The 13737-nt window shown below is 34.0% G+C and overlaps 1 protein-coding gene across 1 annotated transcript in view; it reads right to left on the bottom strand.

The window, feature by feature from the left end:
- BANK1 (B cell scaffold protein with ankyrin repeats 1) overlaps positions 1-13737 on the bottom strand; it is a 270656-nt gene that overhangs the window by 182679 nt on the left and 74240 nt on the right. The window contains exon 5 of the mRNA XM_007463810.1: positions 8250-8355. Within this exon, the coding sequence (XP_007463872.1) occupies positions 8250-8355 (106 nt within the window). The remainder of the gene's footprint in view (positions 1-8249; positions 8356-13737) is intronic.

Below are 13737 nucleotides of genomic sequence, written 5' to 3'. Positions count from 1 at the left end.
TTCCTGCTGTCAGTCTCCTTTTATGGAAACTTTTCCAGATCTCTAAATATTGCATTGCCCAGGACTCAGACCTTTGCTCTGAACTATACTTTCTATCGAATGATCTCATCCAGGCCATGGCTGTGAATACCACGTATGACCTCCTTCCTGGGCTTTTGACAATATGTCAGCAAGTCTCACCATTGTCACTTTCAAATATCTATCAAGTAAGAGCAAGTGTCAACACCTCCACTGCCAACACCAGGTGACAGCCACCATCATGTCTCCCTGAGACCACTATGGCCTCCTATCTGGTTTCTCTGCTTCCATTCTTATACAGCTGTAATGTGTTCTCTATATCAACAATCTTTTAAAATGTAAATTAGATGACACCAAACCATTTTAAAATCTTTGCATGACTTTTCATCAGCTCCTAACTCCCTATACTCTCGCTTTACTGTATTTTTGTCATTACCAGTATCCCTTTTGAAATAAAACTGCTTATTTTGTTACTGTTTTTCTGCTGCCCTCACTAAAATAAAACTCCATATAAACAGATTTTTCTATAATGGTCCCCTGTGTCTGGAGTGCCTAGAAGAGTGTCTGACACTTTGCTTACACTTGTAATATAAATGAATAAATAAGACTGCTTAACAGAATCTTTTTTATTTTTTGTGCGGTACGCGGGCCTCTCACTGTTGCGGCCTCTCCCGTTGCGGAGCACAGGCTCAGGACGCGCAGGCTCGGCGGCCATGGCTCACGGGCCCAGCTGCTCCACGGCATGTGGGATCTTCCCGGACCGGGGCACGAACCTGTGTCCCCTGCATCGGCAGGCGGACTCTCGGCCACAGCGCCACCATAGGGAAGCCCTTAACAGAATCTTTTTGATCAAAGTTTTCTTAATTGAGAGAAAATATTACATTTGCAGACTCACCTTCTTCATCTATAACTACAGAATCCTCAATTATTACACAACTGTTTCCTTATTGCAACAACACAATTATGTGATGTTACAGTGATGGCAATGAGCAGAATGAGAAACGAATTATGAAGGCTGAGAGGTGGAGAAGGTTAACCACTCATTGGTCAAAGTGGTCAAAGGTTGGCCTCAATGCTTGTTGGACTCAGGATGGCACATGGCCTATCTCTACAGTGTTACAATGCAGCCTGAGATCAGGAAAGTTTCTTTGATTCTGCAGGACATATTGTTCTGTCTTCCCTATGTTCCCAGTAGATTCAAGGTCAGAGGTGCTTCCTGGTCTGGGGAATAATTCAAGTATGGAGAAGGCCAAATTCTAGCCCCAACATAAATTTTTCTTCCTTTCCCCCCACCTCCTTCTTCCTTTTTTCCTAATTTTTACTTACATCCTTAAACCACAGTCATGTTTATAAGCATTCATTTTCAAACTTCACATCTGGAGATATACAGACTCCTTGAAGAAACACTGTAAAAGTGAATAATAGCAGTATAATACTGAAAAAAATGCTTTTTTCTTTTCTTTTTTTTTTTTTGGTTAATCAAGTAAAAAATCATTTTGCAGGATTCAAAGTGGTTGTTTAATTTTATTATTATTTGATACAAATTAAACCATCAATTCATAAAACTAACTTGAAAATATGCTAAAAATATCCTTGGTAGGATATGTGAAAATCTGTACTGGTAGGTTGTGCTATCCAGAAAAATGAAGTGGAAGAATGCATCATTTTACAGTCAATTTACATGCCAAAGCTCCAATTCACTCAAGCTCTACAAGTTTTGATAATGTGTTATGTGTAAATCTGTTCCTAATTTTGTGTATTTACCCAACAGTGATGCGTTTGTTACTAATTTGAAGTGAGTTTACGTGACTACATTTTTTCCTATCATCTATTACCTCTCATGTCAGAATGTGAAATAATCTTCACCATTTCTTTTCTTTTGCATTGATTTCTTCATTGCCCCAATTTTCTTCTCCAGTGGTTTAAAATGAAAACTAGAAAGGTCCATACAACTTCATGCATTGTGAAATTCATATTTTGGGAAGACACTGAAAAATTTTTTTGTAAAATATCCTTGATAATTGCTTCCATCTGTTCCTAATTTTCTTTTCAGGGAATAAGATTAGTAATTCCTCATTTTCAAAAACTTTTCTTTCCATGTAGAACAATGCTACATTTAGAAGATCCCTGGCTCAGTCCCATAGGTATCAAGAAAAGGAGTAATCACAAATAATTTTAAAATAATAGTTTTGATGTTAACAAAACCATGAAATAAACAGAAATAAATCTAACAACGGTTTTTAAGAATTTCAAAAAATATATTTTTTGGAAAGACATAAAAAAATCCAAATAAATATCATGCTTACAACAGAGAGAGTTTAGTAAAAAATGACAGTTCTTACTAAATTAACCTACAATGTTCTTTCAATTTTATTAGAGTATTTCATGGAATTTGACAAACTGATCCTAAATATAGGACAACTAAAAGACAACTAAACTTTAGGGCAACTAAAGGAATAAGGAGAGCAAAAATAATTTCAAGAATGAGGTGGGGATCAGCTCTGATACCAAGTTTTATGATGAATTTAATTATATGCTTCATAATATAACATATAAATTAAAAGACAAGCTATCAATTAAATAGACATTTGCAATGTATAAAACTGACAAATGTTACTATCCAGAATATATACATGTATATATATATATATATATATATATGACACATATATATATATGTATCATATATATATGTATGATATATATATGAAGAGAGAGAGAGAGAAATCTCCCAAAATTCAGTAAGAAAAAAATAACCAACATAAATAAATGAAGACTATTAAATGTAAATTCACTGAGGAAAAATGAAATGTAAATAAACAGAAGAAAAATGCTCAACTATATCTGTAATGACAACGTCAATTAAAAAGTGAGATACCACTTCCCACCTGTTACGATTGCAAAAAATATATTTAACACACAGTTCTTAACATAGAAAAGATGTGGAACAATGGCACAATACTACTGGTAGAATTATTTATAAATTAGTAAAAGTATTTTCCACAGAAATTTGAAAATATCTAGCACTACAGAATAAGTACATACCTGTTTAACTCAGAAATTCTATTGGTAATTGTATCTCCTGAGGAATTATAACACATATGCATAGGAATTCATATGCAAGAATGTTCATCATAGAATTAATTGCAACAATAAAACATTTGAAAACATTATTACCCATTAATAATAATGGGTAATAATGGAGAACAGATACACACTGTGGTACAGTCAAACAATTCAATGCTATAGAATATTTCAAATGAATGACCTAGATCTACATAAAGACACGTATAAATATAAAAATATTAATACTGGGCAAAAATAGTACATTGAAGAAAAAGTATGATTATCATTTACACAAAATCTACAAAATTGCACATGACTGTATATGAATTAAGGAAACAAATGTATGTAGTAAAAGAATGAAGAACTACAAGGGAATGGTCATCAATAAGTTTAATTAAAGCAATGGTTACTTTTCAAGTGTATGGAATCACAAAGGGAAACAGAAATTCGACTATATCTGTAGAATTTTACTTCTTATAAAAAAAGATCTGAAGCAAATGTGACAAAATGTTAAGATTTGGCAATCCTAAATGATAGGTACAGGTGTTTTTTATATTATTTTCTGTATTCTTCTGCATGTTTAAATTATTTGATGATATAAAAAGAAACAACTCAGTGACATTCAGTTCTCCTCTACTCAGATAGCGAATGAGCTATTTTATGTGAACCTAAAGATATTACAAGTCCAAGATAAATCCTAGGGCCACAGTGACTACTACATGTGTACTGAATATCCAGTTACATGCTCCTCATTTCACAGACATTTTAGGAGATAATATACTGAATTAATATTTCCACATGTCACTGGTGATCATATGCTGTCCTGTTTCAGATAAACATATTACTACTTTTTGTAAATGGTTAAACATTTTGACATGCTTTTCTAGAAACTGGCATGGGCTTTATTAAACCATTCTCCTTTCTGGATGAAGGTACATGATCTGCCTCAAAGCAACCTAGTTTCCTTTTCCCCAGACTGCTACTTCCGGAGATTTAACCTGCAACTCCAGCCACTTTTAAAAACAAGCTATACAACTTATTTTTTCCCATCAATAACAAGAGATCCTCAGCATTACCCAGCCTTTGAAAGGGTTCGGAAGAGAAGTTAGGGAAATTCACATACCTGCTGCAGTTTAAGACTTATAAGACTGGAATATGGCTTGAAACTCAGGATAGGGGAGAGCTACAGAAGGACTAAAGCAATTGTGTTAGTCCAGGTGTGCTGTTCTACCTCACCACTACACCAAGTCAAGTCATTCAACCTGATTTCCTGGTGGCTCAGACCATGTGTGTTTATACAGACAACTACAACCAAAATGGAAGCTGCTCACAGCGATACTCTTATTTTAAGGGATGCACCCTTGATATCTTCTATTCTAGTGTCTTATATATCAGAAACACTGCCTGTTATGATCTCCTATATTGATTTCACAAGCCCTGATGATTCACACACTAGAAAGTTGTTATGAATTATTTCTATGACTGTTATGTTCAAAATGCATGTATGATACATTGCATTAATATATCAAGTTCATTTGGAAACCTTTTATTATATTCTACTTCCAGGGAGAACTTTTTCAGTGGAAAATTCTTATCAATGGAAAATGGTATTTTTAATTCAGTAATGAACCATTACAGAGTAAGAGAACATTAAAGCAGATCTGATTTCCTGTGCACTTTCTATCTTATCTCTGCAACACTCCCACCCCCCTCAACTTTGCCTGACTAAGGGAAAAAAAAGTAAATGAGGAAGTTTATTGGCTAGACAGAAGTGAAAATGACCAAGACATAGTGGCACGGAATAGCAATTTACTTATTGTAAATGAAGTGACAGGGACTAAATCCAGAATTTACCAGAATCAACTTGGAAAAGAAAAGAGGATGGAATAACAATAAGATAAATAGTTTTGATTAACATAGCATTTAATTTCATATTTTTAAAGAACAACAGGTATCTGTGGGTAGTTCCATGTCTCTTCCTTAGGATAGGTCAATACTCAAGTATGCTCTGTCAGTTCCTTATGATTATTTCCCCTCACAATGTCCTAACCTCCAATTTATTTCAGCTAAAATATAGAGTAATAAATAAATGTTTAATAAATGAAATATTTCACCAAATAATTGGAGAACTGTCTTCAGGGATAGACATTCAGAAATATACTCAATTCACTGTTTGCTGAATTTACCTCTCAGAATATCTCTAGTGGTGTTTCTGGAGAAGTTCTTCAATAACCTACCATTAATTCCACTTTATGTATAAAGGCTTCTCAAATCTCATCATCAATTCAACTTAAACATTATGAAAATATAGGTGCAAGACCATATTTTCTGAGGCTGATATTGATCCAAGATTATAGGGCCAAGGAGGCCAGCGAAACATGAGTTCAGCCATATTCATGTCTTTCTTGCATATTTTATTATGTAATTTGTATTATGTTATTTTGCACTTCCACTACGAATTAGAACCTAATGTTATGTTATTTGCTTGTTACGGGTTTAATAGCATCTGCCATCTAGCAATACCCAGCAATATGGTTTCTGAATGAATTACCTAGATTATATTGAACTTTCCATTTTTAGCTTCTTTTTAAAAATGCAATTTTTTATAAAAATATTTTTTCAAATACAGAATAATCATTACATTCTAAGAATGGTTGAAAATTTTCATATGCTATTAACTTTCTAACCTTTGTAAAGAGAGAGTAATATGAAACCATTAGGGATTGATAAACTTGGCTGCCCACTGGAATCATCTGGGAAACTTTAAAAAGTACTGATAGCTGGAACCCACTCCCCAGATTCTTCATTAATTTGGGGGGTGTGGCTTAGGCATGGGATATTCTGAAGGCTCTGCGGCTAATTATAATATGCATCAAGTTTGAGAACCACTGCTCTAAACCCTTGATAACTCAGTGAAAGGTCTGAGGACTAGCAGCATCAGCTTTACCTTGAGGCTTGTTTTTTTAAAAAGCAGAAGCTTGACTGTACCCCATACCTATTGAATCAGATCCACATGATCAAGTGCTCCAATTGAACCAATCCAGAATTCCTTTTCTATAAAAATAAAGGGGGCTTCCCTGGTGGCGCAGTGGTTGAGAGTCCGCCTGCCGATGCAGGGGACACGGGTTCGGGTCCCGGTCCGGGAGGATCCCACATGCCGCGGAGCGGCTGGGCCCGTGAGCCATGGCCGCTGAGCCTGCACGTCCGGAGCCTGTGCTCCGCAACGGGAGAGGCCGCAACAGTGAGAGGCCCGCGTACCGCAAAAAATTAAATAAATAAATAAATTAATTAATTAAAAATAAAGGACCAAGTCTATTCCATCCTTTCCAACTCTAAAATTCATATCCTACAACCTAAATGAGACACTGAGAAGCACTTTCAATCCCCCCTTGAATTCTTTATCTATAAAATGAGAGACCACAGCCATCCTCTCCTCTCCAGCCCCACAATTCTCGTTCCTCAACCCTAAACAAATATAATGCTGAGGGAATTTGTAAAGTTGTGTAATAATTCCATCTTCATACCTTTGGATACACTTTCTCTTCCTTAGAATTCCTGTTTCCTTTCTCTTTTCTCACTGAGACACATAATTCAAGACCTAGGTAAAATCCCACCTCCTTTAGGAAGCATATCCTGAAGCATAATCCAGCTTCTCTCTAAAATTCTTTTGTCAGTATAATGAATTTCATGAAGTGTAACACCTTGTTTCTTTCTATTATTACATATATATTATCTTGTTTCTCCAGTTAAATGATGAGTGTCTTAAGTGAGAGATCATGTCATGTTCCTTTTCTATCCCAACCTAATGTCTAACCTTTGTAGTGAATTGTGTTGTTAAAATGTATATGGGAAATAAAAATAAGTTTGCACTACTATCGCAAATTATTTATTCAGAACTAGCCTACCATTGACCTTTCCCCATAATGTAACCTCACCATACATAATGCAGGTTCTAGCACATCTGGGTGAATCACAGTCGGCTGTGCCTAAGGCTCCTATTCTTTTCTTCCCGCTTCCCTCAGGCCTGCCAGCCTGATGATAAAACTGCTTCAAATAGCACAGAAAATATACAGAAAAAAATCTCTGTTCATTAGTCCTACAGTATGCCTACAGGAGACCTCTAATATCCTTTTGCTCCATGCCTGTCTTACTCACCATTACATCTCCATCATAGTGTTTGGCACATACTGGGCATATAAATGTATTATAAACAATGTGTCAACCAACTACACAGGAACAAACTAATATAGAAAGTATGCTACTGAGCTTGTGATAATATTGAGAAGTATAATTTTTTTATAGTATCTCCTATATATGCTTTTCTTTATATATGTATATATATATTTACATGATAAAAATAATATGTAGTCATTGTACAAAACACAGATAAAGCAAACTGAAAAAATGTAGTCTCTGAAATTGCACAACCCAAAAATAACTGTTAGCAGATGCATATCTGTCCAGACCATCAATTTATATATATGTATATATATACATATATAAACATATGCTATTAAACATATGTACTTTTTAAAACAGAGTATCACACTCTATCTACTGCTGTATACCTGCTTTTATTCGATTAAATATATATCAAAGCATCACTCCAGCCAGCAAATCAATTTATGATAAGATTTGTTTATGATGGTTGCATTAACAGATGCACCAAAATTTATTTGATCAGTTACCTATCTTTGGAAGTTATTTCCATTTTTGGTAATTATAAATAATGCGGGCTTCCCTGGTGGCGCAGTGCTTGAGAGTCCGCCTGCCGATGCAGAAGACGCGGGTTCGTGCCCCGGTCCGGGAAGATCCCACATGCCGCGGAGCGGCTGGGCCCGTGAGCCATGGCCACTGAGCCTGCGCGTCCGGAGCCTGTGCTCCGCAAATGGGAGAGGCCACAACAGTGAGAGGCCCGCATAACGCAAGAAAAAAAAAAAAAAAAATTATAAATAATGCTATGATGAACAATTTTCATCACACATTATCCAAATATTTCCTTAGACTAAAAACCACTTCTCTCACCAGGGGATGGGAATTGTCAAAACATTTCATCAGCAATGCTATAATATTTATATTATAAATATTGCTATAATATTTATTAAGTAGTTACATACACTGAAATGTGACAAATAGAATAAGTGATGCATTTAGAAAATACTCACATTCTTTTTGAGGGTAGATTTCAGTTTGGAGTGATCGGAACTCATAATATGGTATCTCCTGTTTGAATGTTGATGTGAGAATATGATCAAGTTCATCAACGTCATTCTGTTTTCAAATGAAAAGGAAATTTTTTCTTAGTTCAGGTATACACAGAGAAACTCATCTTAGTGTAATATAATAGAAAATTATTGACTGGAGTAAATACTGAGTAATCTTTAATAATACACCTGTTTTTTAAAGAATAATACAAAACATTAGGGACTTGGCTAAAAGCCAATTATTAGAATAATAGAGGAACGGATGCAAGAAATGTGTCTTTGCTTTTGGACGAGTTAATTTACTTAAATACTCACTAATTTTAGATGAGCATAACAGGTGGTCAACGATAACACTGAAATTTGTTTCAATAATAAATTCTGTTAAAATACATGTTACATTTTAATAAATGAAATAATAAAATGATGAGTCTGATTCTTCACCTTAAGGGTTAGCAATGGAATAGTGTTAAATAGATTATTTTATTTCTGTGTCAAAGTGAGGGAGAATATTCATCTTGGCCTATTTTCCCCCTTTAAACATAAAATAACTATATATCAACTTTATTTCCCTAATCGGAACATTTTGGGAGGAGCCATGCAGAATCCAAGCGTTCTACTACCAATGACATAACCTATTGCAAAGGCCACCGTTCTTTTGAACTGAGTTTTGTGAAGCAATGGCTGGGACCAAATCGACGTGTGACATAGTTGATTAAAGCTGAGGAAGTGGGCCAATCAACAAAGCCATGGGGTGGAGAGAGGACTGTGGAACAAAAGTGTCCAATAAAGACGTTTGAAATGATTTCCAAATAAATTATACATATAGCCAATACGGAGTCACAGAAATTAAATGACTAGATTGAAAAAAAAAAAGATGTTACTCTATTTCTTCATTTTTCAATAATCTGAGCACCTCAAATAATAAAGTGGTTCAGGCCTTTCTGGATTTTCTAAAAGTCCTACCTAGAAGTGGAGAGAAAGGATGAAAGTCTTTTTCTCAACCTATAGCTATGGAATGCAAAGCAAAACCCAACATTAATCGACTTAATGCTATGAACTATGTGAAGCCCTTTGCTCCGAATCATTTATTAAAAAAAAAAAAAAAAAAGCAGATGGAGGGGAGATGAGACAACAAGCTCTGCCATCAAGACATTCAGGGACTTGTCATTGTTTTGGGGCAATGAATTGAGTTCTAGGTACTATTATACAAAATCTCTACAGGTCAGGTACAGGGCAGGCAAAAAGGGAAGTGGCTCAATTTCACAGAGGAAAAAACGGTCGGGAAAGGCTCTACGGAGGAGATGACCAAAGTTGAGATTGCTATGCAAATAAGGAGCTCTGGACTAAAGGCACAAATTGCACATAGTCAGGGAGGTGTCATGGAGCATGACCTGGTTAAGGAGTTCAGGAATTTCCATAAGACTGCAGAAGAATGAGAGAGAGGAAGTGCGCATTTCAAAAAGTGCCTTGTATGTCTGACAAAAAGATTTTAATTCATCAAGCAACAAGGAGTTGTTTAAGGCCTACAATACATAACATGGATATGTTTGTTATGTGGATTAAATTAAGTTTATTTAAGTATCAGCATAACTATGACTGCTTATGTGGTTGAATATCGATATTGAGTGGGATCTATTCTATAAATAATGTTGTGAAAACTTTATATTAGAGTAATTATTACTCAGTCTTTTCAGGAAGTCTTCGATAGGAACAGTGGGGCAAAACGTTACAGGTAATATATTTGCACATTCTTTATGATAAAGCTCAAAAAGAACATGTTTTAGCTATAGGACTTGATAAAAGGAATTAAGAAATTATAAAAACCCTAACAGTAGTTTATAAAGTTTCTTAAAAACTTGTGTCAATGGCCATGAGAGTTCTGCATAGGCTATTATCTCGTCCTTGACATTTTTAAATAAAGAGATAAACTTACTATTTCTTCCCCAAAGTGTACAAGATTTAATGAGTAGAGATTAGTGTGTTATAGAGTTACTACACTCTTGTATAAGTCAGGTATAAGAAAACCTCAGGTTCCTTCAGCTCTGAAATTCTGAGACACAGAGAATTCAAAAGAGCATGAGTTCCCAGGAGGAATCTTAGAAGTACAATTTCTCACACAGAGGCACTACGACACTTTAATGTGAGAAATGCTACAGCTTATATCATTGAACTTTTAAAATGAAGTAGCAGCGTTCTTAGAATCAGAACAAAAGCTCTCACTATGCAGAAAAGGATATTTAATTAATTAAGAGTGCAGATACCCTTTAATATTCTAGCCTATGATAACTAGCTGAATCACTTGTTTTCAATTTCATAATCATGCTACTAGTATTATACCTGCATATGAATAAACGGTACAGAACACAAAACAAAGGTGTGAAAAATCACAGAAATGTTTTCTAACATAATCCCCACAAAATTTCTCCCCAGAAGAAACCCTAACTAGAAAAACCTGATTTGAGTAGTTATGCTTCTTTTTAAATTTCAAAGATGAAAATAGGCATCATTTCTAAACACTGGCATCGAAATTGGAAAATGCCATAAATTTTTCTCTCCTTAAAATAAGTTGTGTAACCCTAAGAATACTTGATGAGGTTGGCACAACTGTTCTCCAAGCAGAAAAATTAAAATGGAGTTTAATATTTGTTCAGCAAAATTTACAACCAACCTAAGATATTAGTTATAAATGAGCAACTTGATACGAAAATAAGAGCAGAATAAAATGATAAAATTATATTGGCAATATTGTTTGGTTTTAGGAAAAATTAAATATACATAAATAATATAAACATATATACATAAGCAGGCACACACAGATCTCTATTTATCAAGAATATGAGAAAAAGAAAGCAGAAAAACTAATATACGAAATAGACAAAAAAATTAAATAGACAGAAGAATAATTACAAAATAATGAAGTAAACATATGACTTTTTCCAAGGGAATTTTTTCAGTGCTCTGTGATGGAATGTGGGATTGATGAATATACTTAAAAAGTAATTTGCATATATATTTATAGATCACAATTCTATTTGAATATGAAGATGTTATATACATATATACTTATTTCTATAAGCAACTTTATTATAATGAGTATTTCTTCCTAAAAGAGAAAAATACATAAAATATTTATTTTAAAAGATATTAGAATTATGGACTTTTACTTCTGGGAAGATGGAAGAGTTACACTTTCTCCTTTTCTTCTCCTTAAATACAATGGAAATGGTCAGCTTTCAATAGGAAATCAATTATCATACAAGAAACAAGAATCAGAAAGATCTCTTAACTAAATGAAAAGAGACAATCAATAAATGCCAACACCAGATGAGAAGAATTTTGTAATTATCTGACAAAGATTTTAAAACAGCCATGATAAAAATGTTTCAACAAGAAATAACACTCATTCTTGAAATAAATAAAAAAATAGAAGGTCTCAGCAAGGAAATAGAAAGCCTCAACAAGGAAACAGAAGGTATAAAAAACAACCAATTTGAAATTTTAGAACTGAAAAATGTAATAATCAAAATAAAATCTCAGTGGATGGGCTCAACAGCAGAATGGAAAGGATAGAGGAAAGAATCAGTAAACTTAAAGCTAGAACAATAAAAAATAATCAACTTGTACAACAGAGAGAAAATAGACTGAAAAAAATAAATAGCGTGTGAGGTACTTGTGAGAGTATAACAAAAAATTTAACATTCATGTAATTTAGAGTCCCAGGAGGAGAGGAGAAAGAGGGTAGGGATGAAAAAGTACACAAAGAAATAATGACTGAAGACATCCTGAATTTAGCAAGAGACAAACATACAGATTCAAGAAACTGAGCAAACCACAAACAGGTTAAACCCAAAGCATTACATGCTAAGAGACATCATAAGTTACTTCAACAATTAAGGACAAAGAAAAAAATCTGAAATAAGGGAGAGAGAAACAAAACCTTACTAACAGGGTAAAAACAATTAGAAACACAGTAGTAACCATAGATGTAGGAAAGAAGAGGCACAGTATCTGTCAAGTGCTAAAAGAAAAAGAACTCTCAACCAAGAGTCTTATGCCTAGCAAAAACATCCTTCAGTAATGAAGGGGAAATTAGGACATTCTCAGATGAAGGAAAACTTAAGAAATTTGTTGCCAGCAGATATACCCTAAAACAAGGAATAAACAAGTTCTCTAAACAGTAAGGGTATGATAAAAAAAAAGAATCATGGAACAGGGGTAAGGAAGAAAGAACACAGTAAATTAAAAAAATAGGTAAATAGGCTTTCCTTCTCCTCTTGAGTTTTCTAAATTATGTTTGGTGTTTGAAGCAAAAACTAGAATACTGTCTGATGTGGTTCTAAATGTATGTAGATGGAATATCTAAGGCATTTATATATCATAAATGGGGTAGGGGTAGAGGGAAAGAAAGGGAGATGAGATTTCAATATAGGTAGACTGTGATAAGTTATGAATATATAACACTGTCTAGAGCAACCACTAAAAGAGATGTGCAAAGAGATGTACTCAAAACACAAGAGATAAATCAAAATAGAAATCTTAAAAAAATTTTTAAGTAAAACACAGTAAGGCAAGAAAAACCCTAGATAAATAAAAAGCAGAGAGCAAACTAAAACCAAAAAATAAAATGGCAGACTAAAGCCCTAACATACCAATTATTACATTAAATGTAAATGGTCTAAACATACCAATTAAGACAGTGATTTGTAGAGTGGATTAAAAACATGATCTAGTTACACGCTCTCTTTAAGAAACTTACTTCAAATCACCAGTATGGACAGATACTGTGAAAGGATAAAAAAGCATATATCATGGAATCATTACAAAGGAAAGCATGAGTAGCTATATTAATTTTAGGTAAAGTAGACATTGTAGCAAAGAAGATTACCAAAAACAGAAGGAGACATTATATACTGATAAAAGGATAAATCCACCAAGAAGACATAATAATCCTAAATGTGTATGCACCAAAGCTGCAAAAATATGTGAGGTAAAAACTGACAGAACTGATAGGAGAAATAGACAAATTTATAACTATAGTTGGAGACATAAATATATCTTTCAAAAATGGATAGAACAAATGGACAGAAAATTAGCACGAATATAGACAAACTCAATACACTATCATCCGGTGATCTAACCAACAAGGAACTAAACAACATTTTTAGAACATTCCATCCAACAATAGCAGAATACACATTCTCTCCAAGTGCCTGTGGAACATAAAGGATGATAGAGCATCTCCTGGGATATAAACAAATCTCAACAAATTTAAGATAATTTAAATCATAAATGTTTTCTGACTACATGAAATCAAAGTAGAAATCCATAACATAAAGATAATGGGAAAGTCTCCAAACATTTGGAAGGCAAACAATACTTCTAAATAATCCAGAATCAAAGAATAAATCTCAAAGGAAATGAAAAAGTAGATTAAACCCAATGAAAGTGA

The sequence above is a fragment of the Lipotes vexillifer genome, unplaced genomic scaffold (genome assembly GCF_000442215.2).
Source record: "Lipotes vexillifer unplaced genomic scaffold, Lipotes_vexillifer_v1.1 scaffold49, whole genome shotgun sequence".
NCBI lineage: Eukaryota > Metazoa > Chordata > Mammalia > Artiodactyla > Lipotidae > Lipotes > Lipotes vexillifer.
The sequence above is the reverse complement of the archived record's forward strand: the minus strand, read 5'-3'. Positions and strand labels throughout refer to the sequence as shown.